The sequence below is a fragment of the Oncorhynchus gorbuscha genome, linkage group LG05 (assembly GCF_021184085.1).
Source record: "Oncorhynchus gorbuscha isolate QuinsamMale2020 ecotype Even-year linkage group LG05, OgorEven_v1.0, whole genome shotgun sequence".
Taxonomy (NCBI): domain Eukaryota; kingdom Metazoa; phylum Chordata; class Actinopteri; order Salmoniformes; family Salmonidae; genus Oncorhynchus; species Oncorhynchus gorbuscha.
The window spans coordinates 77292039-77314551 of record NC_060177.1 but is presented as its reverse complement, the minus strand read 5'-3'; the positions used below and the strand labels follow the sequence as shown (position 1 = coordinate 77314551).

The window sequence follows — 22513 nt, the reverse complement described above, 5'->3', positions numbered from 1 at the left end:
ACATCCCCAGAGGAAATGGGAGATGGGTAATTGAGTTCAAGGGACAGCCAAGTCACAACAAACACCTTTTATATATTCTACATATCGGCTCGTATTAAATAGCACGCATAGCGTGTGTCAGAGTTCAACAGTAATTGTTTCATAACTACCACAGGTTTGTGATATGCAAATTAATCGTTTGAAAAAAAGAGTACCTTCATACACAAACACATATATATATATAACACACACATACATGTCCCGTGTAGCTATTGAGTAGTATCACTTGACGTGATTGTTAGTATATTTCTTTTTAGAGATGTATCCGATGGGTTACCCACCCACCCGCGCCCAGACCCACCTACGCACCCACATAAACACAAACCCACAATCACATTTATACACTCACTCACCTCTTTCTAACATAAAATAAACATTTGCATAGAATTATTATACAGTTATTATACATTATTACAGAATATCTTAAGCAGCAACAATGTATGCTGAACTGTATTGTCTAGATGAAGCTTCCTCATGGCACAGATCCACAGACGAGTGAACAACAGTAATCAGAGATTTCTCTCACACACACGCGCATTTGTTTTAATATCCTTGTGGGGACAAAATAATTGGTCCCATTCAAAATCCTATTTTACCTAACCCCTAACCTTAAGCCTTAATCTAACCCTAATTTTTACCCTAACCTTAACCCCTAATTTAACCCTAAACCTAATTCTAACCATCACCCTAATCGTAACCCTAACCCCTAAGCTTAAAATAGCCATTCTCCGTGTGGGGACTGGCTAAATGTCTCCCATTTTTCTTGTTTTACTGTGCTTGTGATGACTTCTGGCCACGACAAGGAAAGTAAAACCAAAAACACACGCCATAGAAATGATGTCCCCAGTCTGTTAAAAAAAAGGAGCTGTACAACTCCTACATTATAGCTACTTCTTTGTTCATATTTACATAAGTATACATGTTTTAATGATGGATAGAGATATCTAAGACAAACATCCACGGGGTTACAGTAAGAATGAGCACCATGGTACTACCCACCACTGGGTTATGTGTGTCGCTGAGCTGCGCTGCATTGGGCCGCTGAGTGAGAGAGGGAGTCCATCTTTGTCGTTGTGCTTCTGCTCTCCTCCACTGGAACAACAGAGAGACAGACAACACAGAGTTAGAAACCTGTCATGACAGCACACACATCTCACTCTCTAAAGGCTCAATATATTATGTTCAGGTTGCAGTAAAAAGGGTTTGAAGGACTGAATGGGGACATTTTTGCAAGTAACAAAACCAAAGAAGGAAAAGGAACATTCATTGCAAGTACTTTGTGGATGTAATACCAACATGTGAATTACTTCACTGTCATGAGAAGTTACAAACTCCATTGAGGCTCACCTCAGCTTGCCCTCTTATCACAGTCGCTCTCAGCTGCCTCACACTCCACATCCTGGAGCTCCATGGCCTCCACCTTGGTGTCCATCTTTGTTCCTCTGCAACCTGTATGGACCTCCAGTGGCACATGGGGGTGCTGGAAGGCAGGCTCAGGCTCTGCGCCCCTTGCTGTGTGGTAACTGTCCGCTGCAGTGTGTCCTGGGTAAGAGGAGGTGGGGCACTGAGTGGGGGGAGAGGTAGAGTGGACGGCGATGGTAACCGATGCAGAGGCCGTTACCGTGGTGATGGGCTGGCAGTAAGTTGGGGCGGGGTTAGAGTGGTGAGGTTGGTGGTGATTGGGCCGGGGGTTGTGGGATGGACGGGTTCTGTGCCCCGCAGAACGTTCTCGGTGGCCTCCCGAGACAAAATGGCCCCCGGAGCCGTAATGGCCTCCAGCCTCAGTTTCAAAAGCCTCCATGCGTGGGTGGGCTGGGGGAAGGGACTGTAGGTCCCTCTTGCTGAAGCGACGGGATGCACCGGGGTGGGCATCCGACTCCGGCAGGACCGACTGACAGGAGAGAGATCAGAAAATCAGAACAACTTGTACACATGCTCAACATGTTCAAACAAAGAGTGTGAACATACAGCTGAAGTATTAAGTTTACATACACTTAGGTTGGAGTCATTTAAAAACTTGTTTTCAACCACTCCACAAATTTCATGTTAACAAACTATAGTTTTGCAAGTCGGTTAGGACATCTACTTTGTGCATGACACAAGATTATTTCACTTACAATTCACTGTAGCACAATTCCAGAGAGTCAGAAGTTTACATACACTAAGTTGACTGTGCCTTTAACCAGCTTGGAAAATTCCAGAAAATGGTGGCTTTAGAAGCTTCTGATAGGCTAATTGACATAATTTGAGTCAATTGGAGGTGTGCCTGTGGATGTATTTCAAGGCCTACCTTCAAACTCAGGGCCTCTTTGCTTGACATCATGGGAAAATCAAAAGAAATCAGCCAAAACCTCAGAAACCTCCACAAGTCTGGTTCAACCTTGGGAGATATTTCCAAACGCCTGAAGGTACCACATTCATCTGTACAAACAATAGTATGCAAGTATAAACACAGTGGGACCACGCAGCCATCATACCGCTCAGGAAGGAGATGTGTTCTGTCTCCTAGAGATTAACGTATTTTGGTGCGAAAAGTGCAAATAAATCACAGAACAACTGCAAATGACCTTGTGAAGATGCTGGAAGAAACAGGTACAAAAGTATCTATATCCACAGTAAAACACGTCCTATAACCTGAAAGGCTGCTCAGCCACTGCTCCAAAACCGCCATAAAAAAGCCAGACTACGGTTTGCAACTTCACATGGGGACAAAGATCGTACTTTTTGGAGAAATGTCCTCTGGTCTGATGAAACAAATATAGAACTGTTGGGCCATAATGACCATCGTTATGTTTGGGAGAAAAAGGTGAGGCTTGCAAGCTGAAGAACACCATCCCAACCGTGAAGCACGGGGGTGGCAGCATCATGTTGTGGGGGTGCTTTGCTGCAGGAGGGACTGGTGCACTTCACAAAATAGATGGCATCATGAGTGAGGAAAATTATGTGGATATATTGAAGCAACATCTCAAGAAATCAGTCAAGAAGTTAAAGCTTGGTGGCAAATGGGTCTTCCAAATGGACAACGTCCCAAGCATACTTCCAAAGTTGTGGCAAAATGACTTATGGACAACAAGGTCAAGGTATTGGAGTGGCCATCACAAAGCCCTGCCCTCAATTCTATAGAACATTTGTGGGCAGAACTGAAAAAGCGTGTGCAAGCAAGGAGGCCAGAAACCTGACTCAGTTACACCAGCTCTGTCAGGAGGAATGGGCCAAAATTCACCCAACTTATTGTGGGAAGTTTGTGGAAGGCTACCTGAAACGTTCGACTGAAATGAAACATAAAAGGCAATGCTACCAAATACTAATTGAGTGTATGTAAACTTCTGACCCACTGCATATGTGATGAAAGAAATAACAATTGAAATAAATCATTCTCTACTATTATTATGACATTTCACATTCTTAAAATAAAGTTGTGATGCTAACTGACCTAAGACAGGGTATTTTTACTAGGATTACACGTCAGGAATTGTGAAAAACTGAGTTGAAATGTATTTGGCTAAGGTGTATGTAAACTTCTGACTTCAACTGTATGTCACGTGTGTGTGGTCATTATCAGAAGCACTTACAGAAGACAAAGAGTAGGCTGTGGCGTTTCCCTGTCTAGCTGTCCTTCTTGGCACTGCTCCTCGTCGCAACTCCTCTGCTCTCCCAGCTCTGCTTCTAGTGGTGGGGAGGTCGTACTGCTGCAGGTCCTGGCTGATGCCTGAGGCCGTGGTGTTGGAGCTGTACTCAGAGTCTGACGAGTCAGAGCCTGTACCTGTCCCTGAGGTGGTATGGCAGGGGTGGACGGAGAAGTGGACCACGGGAGGAGGGGGCTCTGGGGACGGGGTGGGTAACTGGCTACGCCCATCAACAGGGGTTACCTGAGGGGGACAGAAAAAGGAGGGAGGTGTAAGGAGATGTGGGAATTATTTTGTGTAATAATAACAAAAAAAATGAATCAAACTATGCTGCTAAATAATTTCATGATGAGCTCGTGTTAGAACATTCAATAAAAAGTTAGTGTTGGTTCACAAAAATATGTGTGCGTAAAAAGTGTGTGTTAAAAATAATGTGTGTAAAACATGTGTGTGTAAAAAATGTGTGTGTGTAAAAAAATGTGTGAGCAAGCCATTATAGTATTTCTGCAGGAGAAACCATCTAACCTCTGGATAGGGGCCAAAGTAAGACAGCAACACAGGGAGAAGGACCAAACCATTCAGCACCCCCAGAATGGTCAGGATGGCCAGCACAGCAAAGAAATACCTGCAACAAACCAACAGTCTACTGTTAAGACAGGCAACACGGGCACGACATTTCATCAACCACCATACACCAACACCACAGACGATAGATGGCTAAGAGTCACAACAACTAACATTCTCTGGTCATTTTGGCAGAAGCTTTGAACAACTTAACCAGTGGGACATTAGTAGCATCACATCGATACACCTGTGACAACCACAATGAACATGGAACACAGGCATCAGAGCAAAGACATCTGCTAAACCACAGGGTAAGCATGACAGCCAACATGAGTGTGTGTTTGTGTTTTATGTGGGGTGTGGGCGGGCTGGTGTGGGTATGCATGGGTGTTTATAGGTGTGTGTGTGTACACAAAGAGAATACCTTCAGCAACCACAGAACAGGAGAGAGGCTGTGCAAAATATGAACTAGATCAACCATTACACATGCCTGAAAAGACCATGACACACACGCACAAGTACGTTGGTTAAGTAGGAAACAGAAATGTACCTGTCAAGTCCTGCCAAAGAGGGTTAGTCTTTAGAAAGCCACAGAGAAAGAGAAGGAAGCATAATTAACTGGAGTTGGTTAATTCAAAGGCATGGAAAAAAATGCGGAGGGAGGGAGGGAGAGAGAAAGTGGGGTGTGCGGTGTATAAGCAAACATGAAGACAACAAAGCAGTCAAGAATGTGGAGAAGGGGGTAGGGCTTGAGGGGGGAAGAATGGGGGGGGGTAAGGAAGTAGGGAGAAGGGGGCACAAAAGGAAAAGGGCCTCTCCTTTTCTGATCTAAAACAATAGGCAGAAGCAAAGTATAGAATTGAAACAATTTAGTATAGAAAGAGAACAATGAACAGCACCACACCCTGAATACCCCCCCTCAAAGGTGCAGACTCCGGCCGCAAAACCTGACTCTAAAGGGGAGGGTCCGGGTGGGCCTTCTTTACGACCCCGGACTGGGGACCCTCGCAGCGGGCGCCGGACAGGAGGGAGACTCCTGGCGGCGCCAGACAGGAGACGGGCACAGGACTCACCATGCTGGGGAGACACACAGGAGACCTGGTTCTGGGAACAGGCACAGGACTCACCAGGCTGGAGGCCTGGTCCGTGGAGGAGGCACAGGATAGACCGGGCCGTGGAGGCGCACTGGAGGTCTCGAACTAAGGGCCTGCACAACCTGTCCTGGCTGGATGGTGACTTTAGCCCGGCACGTGCGGGTGCAGGCACCGGACGCACTGGGCTGTGCAGACACACAGGAGACACAGTGCGCAGAGCCGACGCAGGATATCCTGGCCTGAGGAGACGCACTGGAGGTCTGGAGAGCAGGGCTGGCACCATCCGTTCTGGCTGGACGGCAGATGCTCTGAGGCCGGTGCGCTACATTCCAGCTCCCCGCACGTATTGGAGATTTGTAGCGCCGACATGCAGGGCTAGTGAGGCGCACAGGAGGCCTTGTGCGTGGGGCTGGCACAGCCTTCACCAGACTGCTAGCACGCACCTCAGGACGAGTATGGAGAGCTGACTCAGGTGACATCAAATCACGGAAACGCTCCATCGGGCGGATGTCGTGCCTCATGCACCAACACAGCAGCTCTCTCATTGCTCTCTCCTCCAATCTCCCCATCAACTCCTTCACAGTGTCGGCTTCGCTTCCTTCACTCACCTCCAATTTCACCCCAATAGCTCTGGGCAATTTTTTTTTGGGGGGGGGTTGCCTCTCATGCTTCCTTGCCAGCAGCGTTCCCTCGTATCGCCGGTTCCCTTTTCCTGCTGCCTCCGCTCTCCTGGCTGCCTCCACCTGTTCCCATGGGAGGCGATCCCTTCCAGCCAGGATCTCCTCCCATGTGTAGGATCCCTTGCCATCTAGAATGTCCTCCCATGTCCAGTCCTCTTTTCCATGCTGTTTGGTCTTTTATTGGTGGGTAGTTCTGTAATGGCTGTTGGTGGAAGAAGGTGAGGACCAAGGTGCAGCGTGGTACGTGTTCATCCTTTATTAGTTGAACACTGAATAGCAAAACAACAAACAACCGAAACAATTCTGTCTGGTGCAGACACACAAGCAGAAAGCCACTACCCACAAAAACCCAGTGGGAAAAGCTACCTAAGTATGGTTCTCAAACAGAGACAATGATAGACAGCTGCCTCTGATTGAGAACCACACCTGGCCAAACAACAAAGAAATACAAAACATAGAATGCCCACCCTAGTCACACCCTGGCCTAACCAAAATAGAGAATAAAAGCCTCTCTATGGCCAATCAGGAAAAGACCCCCTGTCTAATTAAATCTCCAGTGTATCAAGTAAAACATCCTGTCGAATTAAATCTCCAGTGTATCAAGTAAAACACCCTGTCTAATTAAATCTCCAGCGTATCAGGTAAAACACCCTTGTCTAATTAAATCTCCAGTGTATCAAGTAAAACACTCTGTCTAATTAAATCTCCGTGGTATCAAGGGAAAACACCCTGTCTAATTAAATCTCTAGTGTATCAAGTAAAACTGTCACGCCCTGACCTTAGAGATCCTTTTTATGTCTCTATTTGGTTTGGTCAGGGTGTGATTTGAGGTGGGTATTCTATGTTCTATTATTTGTATTTCTATGTTTTGGCCGGGTAGGGTTCTCAAATCAGGGACAGCTGTCTTTTATTGTCTCTGATTGAGAACCATACCTAGGTTGCCCTTTTTCCCACCTGTGTTTGTGGGAAGTTAGCCTTGAGCTTCACGGTTGTTTGGTATTGTTTATTGTTTTGTCGGTGTCATCACCTAATAAAAGGGAATATGTAAGCTCACCACGCAGCACCTTGGTCCTCTTCTTTCAACGACAGTGACAGAACTTCCCACCACAAAAGGACCAAGCAGTGTGGTAAGGGGGACTCATGGACTTGGAAGGAAATCCTGTACGGTAAAGGACCCTGGAGGCAGGCTGGGGAATATAACCGTCCCAAGGAGGAGCTGGAGGCAGCAAAGGTGGAACGGCATCGTTACGAGGGAAAATGGCTAGCAAGGAAGCCCAAGAGGCAGCCCCAATCATTTTTTTTGGGGGGGCACTGGGAGATTGGCAGAGTCGGGTTATAGACCTGAGCCAACTACCCGTGCTTACCGTGGTGAGCGTCGTACTGGTCAGGCACCATGTTATGCGGTGGAGTGCACGGTGCCTCCAGTGAGCGTTCACAGCCCCGGTGCGCTCCATCCCAGCTCCCCGCATCTGCCGGGCTAGGGTGAGCATCCAGCCAGGACAGATGGTGCTGGCTTAGTTCGCCTAGTCTCCAGTGCGTCTCTTCGGCCCAGGATATCCTGCGCCGTCTCTGTGCACTGGGTCTCTGGTACGTCTGCTCAGCCCAGTGCGTCCTGTGCTAGCGCCCCGCATTTGCAGGGCGAAGATAACCACCCAGCCAGGACGGGTTGTGCAAGCTCGAGACCTCCAATGTGCCTCCAAGGCACAGTTTATCCGGTGCCTCTGCCAAGGACAAAGCCTCCTGTATGTCTCCCCAGCCTGGTGAGTCCTGTGCCTGCGCCCAGAACTAAGCCTCCTGTGTGTCTCCCCCCTCCAGTGACGACCCATGGCACGAAGCCTCCAGTGACGACCCATGGCACGAAGCCTCCAGTGACGACCCATGGCACGAAGTCTCCAGTGACGACCCATGGCACGAAGCCTCCCACGATGGTACCCAGTCCGGAGTCCCCAGGGGGGGCACTGCCCTTAGAGATCCTTTTTTTGTATAACTATGGGGTTTTAGTATGTCTTGGGTATATGTAGGTCTATGGTGAATTGGTTCCCAATCAGAGACAGTTGTTTATCGTTGTCTCTGATTGGGGATCCTATTTAGGTTACTATTTCCATTTTGGTTTTCGTGGGTTATTGTCTGTGTAGTTGTATGTCAGCACTCGTGTTTATAGCTTCACGTTTGTTTTGTTATTTTTGTTAGTTTGTTTAGTGTTCTTTGTTTAAATAAAGAAGAATGTATTTATCTCACACTGCGCCTTGGTCTCCTCGTTATGACGAACGTGACACTGTCTAATTAAATCCCCAGTATATCAAGTAAAACACCCTGTCTAATTAAATCTCCAGTATATCAAGTAAAACACCCTGTCTAATTAAATCCCCAGTGTATCAAGTAAAACACCCTGTCTAATTAAATCTCCAGTGTATCAAGTAAAACACCCTGTCTAATTAAATCCCCAGTGTATCAGGTAAAACAACCTGTCTAATTAAATCTCCAGTGTATCAGGTAAAACACCCTGTCTAATTAATTCCCCAGTGTATCAGGTAAAACAACCTGTCTAATTAAATCCCCAGTGTATCAGGTAAAACACCCTGTCTAATTAAATCTCCAGTGTATCAGGTAAAACACACTGTCTAATTAATTCCCCAGTGTATCAGGTAAAAAACCCTGTCTAATTAAATCTCTAGTGTATCAGGTAAAACACCCTGTCTAATTAAATCTCCAGTGTATCAAGTAAAACACCCTGTCTAATTAAATCTCCAGTGTTTCAGGTAAAACTCATTCTCTCTCTTTCTCCTACTCATCTTTCTCCCCTCTCCACCTCCTTCATTAGGGAAGGCTTTCCTCCTCTTTTTGTTCTCCTGCGTGTGTGTGTGTGTGTCCTCTCAGTACTCAGGCTCAAGTTGCTCCATCCGCTTGGAGAATGCTTACTGTGTGTGTGTGTGTGTGTGTGTGTGTGTGTGTGTGTGTGTGTGTGTGTGTGTGTGTGTGTGTGTGTGTGTGTGTGTGTGTGTTTTTATTCAGTATGTGTGTGCGAGAGAGACAGAGAGAGAAGAAAAGAGAGCAGCTGGTTCAGTTTTCCCAGCGAAGTAGCATCAATAAACTGGCCTTTTTAGACAGGCTATAGAATGGGACAGGGGCTGAGACTGGGGACAAGGGTTGAGGCTGAAGACAGGGGTTTAGGCTGAGGACAGGGGGTAAGGATACAGTGAGGGAGCTGTGGCTACAGCTTCTCTCCCTTTCCCCCCTCTCCTCCCTATCCTTTCCTCTCTCCCTTTCCCCCTATTCTCTCCCTTTCCCCCTATTCTCTCTCCCTTTCCTCCCTATTCTCTCTCCATTTCCTCCCTTTCCTCTCTCCCTGTCCTCCTTATTCTCTCTCCCTTTCCCTACTATTCTCTCTCCCTTTCCTCCCTATTCTCTCTCCCTTTCCCCGCTCTCCTCTCTATCCTTTCCTCTCTCCCTTTTCCCCCTATTCTCTCCCTTTCCCCCTATTCTCTCCCTTTCCTCCCTATTCTCTCTCCCTTTCCTCCCTATTCTCTCTCCCTTTCCTCCCTTTCCTCTCTCCCTGTCCTCCTTATTCTCTCTCCCTTTCCCTACTATTCTCTCTCCCTTTCCTCCCTATTCTCTCTCCCTTTCCCCGCTCTCCTCTCTATCCTTTCCTCTCTCCCTTTTCCCCCTATTATCTCCCTTTCCCCCTATTCTCTCTCCCTTTCCTCCCTATTCTCTCTCCCTTTCCTCCCTATTCTCTCTCCCTTTCCTCCCTATTCTCTCTGTCATGTTTGTCATTTATTATCATGTCTTGTCCCTGTGCTCCCCATGCTATTCGTTTCCCTCTGCTGGTCTTATTTGGTTCTTTCCCTCCTTCTATCCCTCTCTCTCCCCCTCCCTCTCTCACTCTCTCGCTCTCTCTTCTCTCTATCGTTCCGTTCCTGCTCCCAGCTGTTCCTATTCCCCTAATCATCATTTAGTCTTCCCACACCTGTTCCCGATCCTTTCCCCTGATTAGAGTCCCTATTTATTCCTTTGTGATCCGTTCCTGTCCCGTCGGTTCCTTGTATTGTATTCACCATGCTGTGATTGCGTTTCGCCCTGTCCTGTCGTGTTTTTGCCGTGATTGTGTATCGCCCTGTCCTGTCGTGTTTTTTGCCTTCATCAGATGCTGCGTGTGAGCAGGTGTCTCTGTCGACTACGGCCTGCGCCTACCCGAGCGACCTGCAGTCTGTGGCCGCTTCTCCAGTTGTTTCCCCTCTACAAGTCTAGAGGATTTCTGTTATTCCGTTTTGGACTTAAATAAACTCTGTTTCTGTTAAGTCGCTTTTGGGTCCTCTTTCACTTGCATGACAGAAGGAACCGACCAAGGAATGGACCCAGCGACTTCAGACGCTCGTTACACTGCCGTCGAGATCCAAGGAGCCATGCTCGGCAGACACGAGCAGGAATTGTCCGCTGCTCGCCATGCCGTGGAGAACCTGGCCGCTCAGGTTTCCGACCTCTCTGGACAGTTCCAGAGTCTACGTCTCGTGCCACCTGTTACTTCCTGGCCTGCCGAGCCTCCAGAACCTAGGGTTAATAACCCACCTTGCTACTCCGGGCAGCCCACTGAGTGCCGCTCCTTTCTCACGCAGTGTGAGATTGTGTTCTCTCTCCAACCCCACACATACTCTAGAGAGCTCGGGTTGCTTACGTCATTTCACTCCTTACTGGCCGGGCTCGAGAATGGGGCACAGCTATCTGGGAGGCAAGGGCTGATTGCTCTAACAAATTCCAGAACTTTAAAGAGGAGATGATTCGGGTTTTTGACCGTTCAGTTTTTGGTGGGGAGGCTTCTAGGGCCCTGGCTTCCTTATGCCAAGGTGAACGGTCCATAACGGATTATTCCATTGAGTTTCGCACTCTTGCTGCCTCTAGTGAGTGGAACGAGCCGGCGCTGCTCGCTCGTTTTCTGGAGGGACTCCACGCAGTGGTTAAGGATGAATTCTCTCCCGGGAGGTTCCTTCAGATGTGGACTCTTTGATTGCTCTCGCCATCCGCATAGAACGACGGGTAGATCTTCGTCACCGGGCTCGTGGAAGAGAGCTCGCATCAACGGTGTTTCCCTGCTCCGCATCGCAACCATCTCCCTCCTCTGGCTTTGAGACTGAGCCCATGCAGCTGGGAGGGATTCGCATCTCGAATAAGGAGAGGAACGGAGGATCACCAACCGCTTGTGCCTCTATTGCGGAGTTGCTGGACATTTTGTTAATTCATGTCCAGTAAAAGCCAGAGCTCATCTGTAAGCGGAGGGCTACAGGTGAGCGCAACTACTCAAGTCTCTCCATCAAGGTCCTGTACTACTTTGTCGGTCCACCTACGCTGGACCGGTTCGGGTGCTACATGTAGTGCCTTGATAGACTCTGGGGCTGAGGGTTGTTTCATGGACGAAGCATGGGTTCGGAAACATGACATTCCTTTCAGAGAGTTAGATAAGCCTACGCCCATGTTCGCCTTAGATGGTAGTCATCTTCCCAGTATCAGATTTGAGACACTACCTTTAACCCTCACAGTATCTGGTAACCACAGTGAGACTATTTCTTTTTTGATTTTCCGTTCACCGTTTACACCTGTTGTTTTGGGTCATCCCTGGCTAGTATGTCATAATCCTTCTATTAATTGGTCTAGTAATTCTATCCTATCCTGGAACGTTTCTTGTCATGTGAAGTGTTTAATGTCTGCCATCCCTCCCGTTTCTTCTGTCCCTACTTCTCAGGAGGAACCTGGCGATTTGACAGGAGTGCCGGAGGAATATCATGATCTGCGCACGGTCTTCAGTCGGTCCCGAGCCAACTCCCTTCCTCCTCACCGGTCGTATGATTGTAGTATTGATCTCCTTCCGGGGACCACTCCTCCTCGAGGTAGACTATACTCTCTGTCGGCTCCCGAACGTAAGGCTCTCGAGGATTATTTGTCTGTGTCTCTTGACGCCGGTACCATAGTGCCTTCTTCTTCTCCGGCCGGGGCGGGGTTCTTTTTTGTTAAGAAGAAGGACGGTACTCTGCGCCCCTGCGTGGATTATCGAGGGCTGAATGACATAACGGTTAAGAATCGTTATCCGCTTCCCCTTATGTCATCAGCCTTCGAGATTCTGCAGGGAGCCAGGTGCTTTACTAAGTTGGACCTTCGTAACGCTTACCATCTCGTGCGCATCAGAGAGGGGACGAGTGGAAAACGGCGTTTAACACTCCGTTAGGGCATTTTGAGTACCGGGTTCTGCCGTTCGGTCTCGCCAATGCGCCAGCTGTTTTTCAGGCATTAGTTAATGATGTTCTGAGAGACATGCTGAACATTTTTGTTTTTGTCTATCTTGACGATATCCTGATTTTTTCTCCGTCACTCGAGATTCATGTTCAGCACGTTCGACGTGTTCTACAGCGCCTTTTAGAGAATTGTCTCTACGTAAAGGCTGAGAAGTGCTCTTTTCATGTCTCCTCCGTTACTTTTCTCGGTTCCGTTATTTCCGCTGAAGGCATTCAGATGGATTCCGCTAAGGTCAAGCTGTCAGTGATTGGCCCGTTCCAAGGTCACGTGTCGAGTTGCAGCGCTTTTTAGGTTTCGCTAATTTCTATCGGCGTTTCATTCGTAATTTCGGTCAAGTTGCTGCCCCTCTCACAGCTCTTACTTCTGTCAAGACGTGTTTTAAGTGGTCCGGTTCCGCCCAGGGAGCTTTTGATCTTCTTAAAGAACGTTTTACGTCCGCTCCTATCCTCGTTACTCCTGACGTCACTAGACAATTCATTGTCGAGGTTGACGCTTCAGAGGTAGGCGTGGGAGCCATTCTATCCCAGCGCTTCCAGTCTGACGATAAGGTTCATCCTTGCGCTTATTTTTCTCATCGCCTGTCGCCATCTGAGCGCAACTATGATGTGGGTAACCGTGAACTGCTCGCCATCCGCTTAGCCCTAGGCGAATGGCGACAGTGGTTGGAGGGGGGCGACCGTTCCTTTTGTCGTTTGGACAGACCATAAGAACCTTGAGTACATCCGTTCTGCCAAACGACTTAATGCCCGTCAAGCTCGTTGGGCGTTGTTTTTCGCTCGTTTGAGTTTGTGATTTCTTACCGTCCGGGTAGCAAGAACACCAAGCCTGATGCCTTATCCCGTCTGTTTAGTTCTTCTGTGGCTTCTACTGATCCCGAGGGGATTCTTCCTTATGGGCGTGTTGTCGGGTTAACAGTCTGGGGAATTGAAAGACAGGTTAAGCAAGCACTCACGCACACTGCGTCGCGCGCGCTTGTCCTAGTAACCTCCTTTTCGTTCCTGTTTCCACTCGTCTGGCTGTTCTTCAGTGGGCTCACTCTGCCAAGTTAGCTGGTCATCCCGGTGTTCGAGGCACTCTTGCGTCTATTCGCCAGCGCTTTTGGTGGCCGACTCAGGAGCGTGACACGCGCCGTTTCGTGGCTGCTTGTTCGGACTGCGCGCAGACTAAGTCGGGTAACTCTCCTCCTGCCGGTCGTCTCAGACCGCTCCCCATTCCTTCTCGACCATGGTCTCACATTGCCTTAGACTTCATTACCGGTCTGCCTTTGTCTGCGGGGAAGACTGTGATTCTGACGGTTGTCGATAGGTTCTCTAAGGCGGCACATTTCATTCCCCTCGCTAAACTTCCTTCCGCTAAGGAGACGGCACAAATCATTATTGAGAATGTATTCAGAATTCATGGCCTCCCGTTAGACGCCGTTTCAGACAGAGGCCCGCAATTCACGTCACAGTTTTGGAGGGAGTTCTGTCGTTTGATTGGTGCGTCCGTCAGTCTCTCTTCCGGGTTTCATCCCCAGTCTAACGGTCAAGCAGAGAGGGCCAATCAGACGATTGGTCGCATACTACGCAGCCTTTCTTTCAGAAACCCTGCGTCTTGGGCAGAACAGCTCCCCTGGGCAGAATACGCTCACAATTCGCTTCCTTCGTCTGCTACCGGGTTATCTCCGTTTCAGAGTAGTCTGGGTTACCAGCCTCCTCTGTTCTCATCCCAGCTTGCCGAGTCCAGCGTTCCCTCCGCTCAAGCGTTTGTCCAACGTTGTGAGCGCACCTGGAGGAGGGTGAGGTCTGCACTGTGCCGTTACAGGGCACAGACGGTGAGAGCCGCCAATAAACGCAGGATTAAGAGTCCAAGGTATTGTTGCGGCCAGAGAGTGTGGCTTTCCACTCGCAACCTTCCTCTTACGACAGCTTCTCGTAAGTTGACTCCGCGGTTCATTGGTCCGTTCCGTGTCTCCCAGGTCGTCAATCCTGTCGCTGTGCGACTGCTTCTTCCGCGACATCTTCGTCGCGTCCATCCTGTCTTCCATGTCTCCTGTGTTAAGCCCTTTCTTCGCACCCCCGTTCGTCTTCCCCCCTCCCGTCCTTGTCGAGAGCGCACCTATTTACAAGGTACATAAGATCATGGACATGCGTTCTCGGGGACGGGGTCACCAATACCTAGTGGATTGGGAGGGTTACGGTCCTGAGGAGAGGAGTTGGGTTCCGTCTCGGGACGTGCTGGACCGTTCACTCATCGATGATTTCCTCCGTTGCCGCCAGGATTCCTCCTCGAGTGCGCCAGGAGGCGCTCGGTGAGTGGGGGTACTGTCATGTTTGTCATTTATTATCATGTCTTGTCCCTGTGCTCCCCATGCTATTCGTTTCCCTCTGCTGGTCTTATTTGGTTCTTTCCCTCCTTCTATCCCTCTCTCTCCCCCTCCCTCTCTCACTCTCTCGCTCTCTCTTCTCTCTATCGTTCCGTTCCTGCTCCCAGCTGTTCCTATTCCCCTAATCATCATTTAGTCTTCCCACACCTGTTCCCGATCCTTTCCCCTGATTAGAGTCCCTATTTATTCCTTTGTGATCCGTTCCTGTCCCGTCGGTTCCTTGTATTGTATTCACCATGCTGTGATTGCGTTTCGCCCTGTCCTGTCGTGTTTTTTGCCGTGATTGTGTATCGCCCTGTCCTGTCGTGTTTTTTGCCTTCATCAGATGCTGCGTGTGAGCAGGTGTCTCTGTCGACTACGGCCTGCGCCTACCCGAAGCGACCTGCAGTCTGTGGCCGCTTCTCCAGTTGTTTCCCCTCTACAAGTCTAGAGGATTTCTGTTATTCCGTTTTGGACTTAAATAAACTCTGTTTCTGTTAAGTCGCTTTTGGGTCCTCTTTCACTTGCATGACACTCTCTCCCTTTCCCCCCTATTCTCTCTCCCTTTCCTCCCTATTCTCTCTCACTTTCCTCCCTATTCTCTCTCCCTTTCCTCCCTATTCTTTCTCCCTTTCCTCTCTATTCTCTCTCCCTTTCCCCACTATTCTCTCTCCCTTTCCTCCCTATTCTCTCTCCCTATTCTCTCTCCCTTTCCTCCCTATTTTCTCTCCCTTTCCTCCCTATTCTCTCCTAATTTCCTCCCTATTCTCTCTCCCTTTCCTCCCTATTCTCTCTCCCTATCCTCCCTATTCTCTCTCCCTTTCCTCCCTATTCTCTCTCCCTTTCCTCCCTATTCTCTCTCCCTTTCCTCCCTATTCTCTCTTCCTTTCCTCCCTATACTCTCTCCCTTTCCTCCCTATTCTCTCTTCCTTTCCTCCCTATTCTCTCTCCCTGTCCTCCCTATTCTCTCTCCCTTTCCTCCCTATTCTCTCTCCCTTTCCTCCCTATTCTCTCTCCCTTTCCTCCCTATTCTCTCTCCCTTTCCTCCCTATTCTCTCTCCCTTTCCTCCCTATTCTCTCTCCCTTTCCTCCCTATTCTCTGTCTTTCCTCCCTATTCTCTCTCTTTCCTCCCTATTCTCTCTCTTTCCCCCCTATTCTCTCTCCCTTTCCTCTCCGCTCCCCCCCCTCAAACTCCTCTCTCACTTTCCCCATTTCCTCCCACTTTTCCCACTCTCCTCTCTCCCTTTCCCCCCTATCCTCTCCTCGCTCCCTTTTCACACTCTCATCTCTGTTGGCCTCTCGCAACACGAAGACGGGGAAAGTAGCTGAACTCACAGAGCTTCTGCCTTGGTTTAAAGCCACATCTACACTGGAACACACACACAAACTGCGCTGGAGCTGTTTGTAGTGAAAACATTTGAGGGGTTGACAAGGAGAGTCAGGGAAACATTTATTTCGGCATGAAAAGAAAAATAGGAGATGGCTGTTTTGTTATTCTGCAGTCTTTAGGCACAGAATACCGCAGACACTCTCACTCCTAAGCATGCCACCGTTGACCCCCATGATAACAAGGTCAGGGAGCAGGGCGGTGTGTGTGTGTTTCCAGACCACATGAGTGGAGATGGCCCTATTTGCTTAAAAGAGATAGATCACCCACCTTAGACAACTTCCTCCTTAATGGCTACTTAGACAGTAGTCTGCAGACATAACCTGGACACTGTTCCAAGATCTGCTTAGCTACGGCTCTAAAGAGCGATCAACTTGGTCGCATATGCAACAAAATATTTTGCTGTGTGACCAGTTTTATTCTGTGAGCACCCACTGTGAGACTAGGGAAAAGATCTCCCAGATAATGATTGTTTTAATGATAAGGTTACGCTGTGCCGTTGTTTCCGAGTGCCCTAGAGAAAACCGTTGGTGCAGATTCGATAGCGTCATGGTTGCACCATTACTACAACGAAAACGGCGCGCTTGTAACCCAACCAGGTAAAAAGACCTATATAACCGCCGCAACATTTGTATCTTTCTATAGCGCCCCCATACCCAACTGGCGGACTGCAGGTCTCGACTACAAAACAATATTAAAATACGAATAATAGCCTGGCTTCAACCCCTGGTATCATATAAACACATGTAAGACATGGACAAATGGAAATTTGATTTAACCTCTTAAAGCTAGGGGGCAGAATTTTCACATTGGATAAATAGCGTGCCCAATTTCAACTTCCTGCTACTCATGCCAAGAATATAAGATATGCATATTAGTCATAGATTTGGATAGAAAACACTCTGAAGTTTCTAAAACTGTTTTAATCATGTCTGTGAGTATAACAGAACTTATGTAGCAGGCAAAACCCCGAGGAATAACTGTTCAGAATTGTGCTTTTCTTTTTCCTATCTCTTCCCTATATTGTCTTTGCCATTGGATATTTAATAGCAATCTAGCCGGGCTTCAACCCCTGGTATCATATAAACACATGTAAGACATGGACAAATTAAAATTTGATTTAAAACAAAAATACCACAGCCCTATGCAAAATGTGGAGAATTGTGGGAATAAACCGTTTGAGAGGGGTACGAACAGTTTGGGGTCGCATGGGTTGCGACGTGTCGGTTTGTTACTACGCCGATAAATGATGATATCCATCCGGACCTTTGCCGTTTAGGAAATGTGTGACCGGATCTCTCAAATAGTACTCGAGTACCCCTGCCATAGCGGATCGCCGGGATTGCATTTTACATCATTAACCATTTGTTTACACTTTGTTCAGTCATGTTACGTCATTGGCTAGCTAGCTAACAACCTGGTAACTTTACCAGTATAACCAAACACTTTGGGGCACAGAATGAAAGGAAAAGGGATATGTTCTTCAGGAGATAGATTAATGGTCATAGCAATCAATGAATGAGAGATCTCTTGCATGTCACAAATCCAACATTTTTAAAGAGAGAGTGTACAATTTTCAATTTAATGCATCTCAATGGGAAAAATGCCTTTACAGTGTTACATATTAATTTCTAGTGCACCACATGTGCTTCAAAAGTAGAGGCCCAATATACTGTATCTCAATACATTTAAATAATCTTACATGTATTTTCTGGTGTTCCTAAATTTCATGTAGTGCTCCTAACTTTAAAAACATTGAGAGCAGCAGTGCTACCAATGAACATGTTTTATTTAGAGCCAATATGCTTAGCACTTAATAGGAACCTTGTCTCACACTTCCCCATGTTAGTTTTCATTTGCATTTCTCCCGTCCTTCCCCTCAACTACAGTAGCATTGAAGTGTGTGTGTGTCAGAGAGAGAGAGCGAGAGAGAAAGACAGAAGGAGAGAGCGAGAGAGAAAGAAAGAAGGAGAGAGCAAGAGAAAGACAGCGAGAGGAGAGAGCAAGAGAAAGACAGAAGGAGAGAGCAAGAGAAAGACAGAAGGAGAGAGCAAGAGAAAGACAGAAGGAGAGAGCAAGAGAAAGACAGAAGGAGAGAGCAAGAGAAAGACAGAAGGAGAGAGCAAGAGAAAGACAGAAGGAGAGAGCAAGAGAAAGACAGAAGGAGAGAGCAAGAGAAAGACAGAAGGAGAGAGCAAGAGAAAGACAGAAGGAGAGAGCAAGAGAAAGACAGAAGGAGAGAGCAAGAGAAAGACAGAAGGAGAGAGCAAGAGAAAGACAGAAGGAGAGAGCAAGAGAAAGACAGAAGGAGAGAGCAAGAGAAAGACAGAAGGAGAGAGCAAGAGAAAGACAGAAGGAGAGAGCAAGAGAAAGACAGAAGGAGAGAGCAAGAGAAAGACAGAAGGAGAGAGCAAGAGAAAGACAGAGAGAGGAGAGAGCAAGAGAAAGACAGAAGGAGAGAGCAAGAGAAAGACAGAAGGAGGAGAGAGCAAGAGAAAGACAGAAGAGAGAGAGAGCAAGAGAAAGACAGAAGGAGAGAGCAAGAGAAAGAAGAAGACAGAAGGAGAGAGCAAGAGAAAGACAGAAGGAGAGAGCAAGAGAAAGACAGAAGGAGAGAGCAAGAGAAAGACAGAAGGAGAGAGCAAGAGAAAGACAGAAGGAGAGAGCAAGAGAAAGACAGAAGGAGAGAGCAAGAGAAAGACAGAAGGAGAGAGCAAGAGAAGACAGAGGAGAGAGCAAGAGAAAGACAGAAGGAGAGAGCAAGAGAAAGACAGAAGGAGAGAGCAAGAGAAAGACAGCGAGAGGAGAGAGCAAGGGAGAAAGACAGAAGGAGAGAGCAAGAGAAAGACAGAAGGAGAGAGCAAGAGAAAGACAGAAGGAGAGAGCAAGAGAAAGACAGAAGGAGAGAGCAAGAGAAAGACAGAAGGAGAGAGCAAGAGAAAGACAGAAGGAGAGAGCAAGAGAAAGACAGAAGGAGAGAGCAAGAGAAAGACAGAAGGAGAGAGCAAGAGAAAGACAGAAGGAGAGAGCAAGAGAAAGACAGAGAGAGGAGAGAGCAAGAGAAAGACAGAAGGAGAGAGCAAGAGAAAGACAGAGAGAGGAGAGAGCAAGAGAAAGACAGAAGGAGAGAGCAAGAGAAAGACAGAAGGAGAGAGCAAGAGAAAGACAGAAGGAGAGAGCAAGAGAAAGACAGAAGGAGAGAGCAAGAGAAAGACAGAAGGAGAGAGCAAGAGAAAGACAGAAGGAGAGAGCAAGAGAAAGACAGAAGGAGAGAGCAAGAGAAAGACAGAAGGAGAGAGCAAGAGAAAGACAGAAGGAGAGAGCAAGAGAAAGACAGAAGGAGAGAGCAAGAGAAAGACAGAAGGAGAGAGCAAGAGAAAGACAGAAGGAGAGAGCAAGAGAAAGACAGAAGGAGAGAGCAAGAGAAAGACAGAAGGAGAGAGCAAGAGAAAGACAGAAGGAGAGAGCAAGAGAAAGACAGAAGGAGAGAGCAAGAGAAAGACAGAAGGAGAGAGCAAGAGAAAGACAGAAGGAGAGAGCAAGAGAAAGACAGAAGGAGAGAGCAAGAGAAAGACAGAAGGAGAGAGCAAGAGAAAGACAGAAGGAGAGAGCAAGAGAAAGACAGAAGGAGAGAGCAAGAGAAAGACAGAAGGAGAGAGCAAGAGAAAGACAGAAGGAGAGAGCAAGAGAAAGACAGAAGGAGAGAGCAAGAGAAAGACAGAAGGAGAGAGCAAGAGAAAGACAGAAGGAGAGAGCAAGAGAAAGACAGAAGGAGAGAGCAAGAGAAAGACAGAAGGAGAGAGCAAGAGAAAGACAGAAGGAGAGAGCAAGAAAGAAAGGAGAGAGCAGAAAAGACAGAGAGAGAGAGAGCAAGAGAAAGACAGAAGGAGAGAGCAAGAGAAAGACAGAAGGAGAGAGCAAGAGAAAGACAGAAGGAGAGAGCAAGAGAAAGACAGAAGGAGAGAGCAAGAGAAAGACAGAAGGAGAGAGCAAGAGAAAGACAGAAGGAGAGAGCAAGAGAAAGACAGAGAGAGGAGAGAGCAAGAGAAAGACAGAAGGAGAGAGCAAGAGAAAGACAGAAGGAGAGAGCAAGAGAAAGACAGAAGGAGAGAGCAAGAGAAAGACAGAAGGAGAGAGCAAGAGAAAGACAGAGAGAGGAGAGAGCAAGAGAAAGACAGAAGGAGAGAGCAAGAGAAAGACAGAAGGAGAGAGCAAGAGAAAGACAGAAGGAGAGAGCAAGAGAAAGACAGAAGGAGAGAGCAAGAGAAAGACAGAGAGGAGAGAGCAAGAGAAAGACAGAAGGAGAGAGCAAGAGAAAGACAGAGAGAGGAGAAAGACAGAAGGAGAGAGCAAGAGAAAGACAGAAGGAGAGAGCAAGAGAAAGACAGAGAGGAGAGAGTGAGGGAGAAAGACAGAGAAAGGAGAGAGCAAGAGAAAGACAGAAAGGAGAGAGAGAGGGAGAAAGACAGAAGGAGAGAGCAAGAGAAAGACAGAGAGGAGAGAGTGAGGGAGAAAGACAGAGAAAGGAGAGAGAGAGAAAGAGCGAGAGAGGGGGAGAGTAGAAAGGGATGGAGGGAAAAGCGACCTTCACGGATGAGTGGTGTTTCAGGTAGATTCCTGTGTGACATGCAGGCTCAGGCACAGCCTTAACGCTCGACTGACGCCACAGAAAGCCACAGAAACACCACAGAAGATAACACACTTTAATAATGTGACACCGGCAGGTAGAAATGTTGAAACTGTTCATTACTGCTCGCAAAATAATGTCCATACAGGTTAGAACACCTTACAATGCAAGAAGATACCAGTATCATCCAGCTTTCTAGGCTAACTTTCCTTGCTACCTGACAGCTGAAGCCAACATCAATTCACTACCCCCCCCTCCACGCACACTTTTATAAAATAAGCCACTTCTCTGCAAATGATGATGAGCAGTACAATAAAGTAAGGCCCAAAGTTTAAGGGAAACAGATTGTCTGTGATCTCTATCCACTGAAATCAGCCAAAACAAGCTCAGTAACTCAATGTGTAGCACACCCTTATTGAATATGCCTTCATGTAAATAGGCCTAGGATACATCTTGATTCACCCAGTTTATCAATGGAGATTTGCCATTCAAATAAATTATTACCATTATGTTGTTAAGTAGTTCAATTGGTAAAAACAAAGTCAAATGTACGATTGTATAATTGATTCATTAATGCATACATGGCTGTCTCTGAACATTTTTTTACGTAAGAAATGTCAAATGTAATGATATTGAATGATTGAACAGAGCAGTAGCTGAGTTTAGCTGTCTGGATCAAGTGCCATTCTGGGACTTTGGTTAACCAGTGAGGGTCACTAACACCGGTACGTTTTGGACTTCTAATCCTTTTTAAACATTGTGTGTTTGACCTACAGACTTCTGTACCATTGGATTCGTCTATTTCTTCTGCATCCCGAAATACCCAACATTAGTCTGTGGGATTCATGGGGGCTGAACTAGAGCGGTGATTGTGAGAGAAGGACAGATCACGAAGGAGCCCCTGTAGAATGCAAGCGGTTTGAGCAAAAACACACATGTACCATGTTTTGCTTTATAACGCTCACAAGCTGGTAGGTAGAAGGTAACCCCCTGACATAGTGTATATAATACTGTAAGGGGTTCTTCTACACAGAAGATCACAGGAAACCCCCTGACATAGTGTCTATAATACTGTAAGAGGTTCTTCTACATAGAAGATCACAGGAAACCCCAGGACATAGTGTCTATAATACTGTAAGGGGTTCTTCTACATAGAAGATCACAGGAAACCCCCTGACATAGTGTCTATAATACTGTAAGAGGTTCTTCTACATAGAAGATCACAGGAAACCCCAGGACATAGTGTCTATAATACTGTAAGGGGTTCTTCTACACAGAAGATCACAGGAAACCCCCTGACATAGTGTCTATAATACTGTAAGGGGTTCTTCTACACAGAAAATCACAGGAAACCCCCTGACATAGTGTCTATAATACTGTAAGGGGTTCTTCTACACAGAAGATCACAGGAAACCCCCTGACATAGTATCTATAATACTGTAAGGGGTTATTCTACACAGAAGATCACAGGAAACCCCCTGACACAGTGTCTATAATACTGTAAGGGGTTCTTCTACATATAAGATCATATGAAACCCCAGGACATAGTGTCTATAATACTGTAAGGGGTTCTTCTACACAGAAGATCACAGGAAACCCCCTGACATAGTGTCTATAATACTGTAAGGGGTTATTCTACACAGAAGATCACAGGAAACCCCCTGACACAGTGTCTATAATACTGTAAGGGGTTCTTCTACATATAAGATCACATGAAACCCCAGGACATAGTGTCTATAATACTGTAAGGGGTTCTTCTACACAGAAAATCACATGAAACCCCAGGACATAGTGTCTATAATACTGTAAGGGGTTCTTCTACATAGAACATCACAGGAAACCCCAGGACATAGTGTCTATAATACTGTA

At 47.2% G+C, this 22513-nt stretch overlaps 1 protein-coding gene across 4 annotated transcripts in view; it reads right to left on the bottom strand.

The window, feature by feature from the left end:
• Positions 1–350: 350 nt before the first annotated feature.
• The window catches only part of LOC124036525 (protein patched homolog 1-like), a 158811-nt gene continuing 136648 nt past the window's right edge, over positions 351–22513 (bottom strand). For 2 of the 4 annotated variants that reach the window (XM_046351218.1, XM_046351219.1), the window contains exons 21-24: positions 4191–4290; positions 3612–3908; positions 1387–1930; positions 351–1131 (exon numbers count right to left, since the gene is read on the bottom strand). In XM_046351218.1, the coding sequence (XP_046207174.1) occupies positions 1388–1930; positions 3612–3908; positions 4191–4290 (940 nt within the window). In that variant the 3' untranslated portion in view covers positions 351–1131; position 1387. Of the gene's footprint in view, positions 1132–1386; positions 1931–3611; positions 3909–4190; positions 4291–4779; positions 4808–22513 lie in introns of those variants that run through there. The other 2 variants (XM_046351220.1, XR_006838924.1) reach the window with 2 other exon arrangements.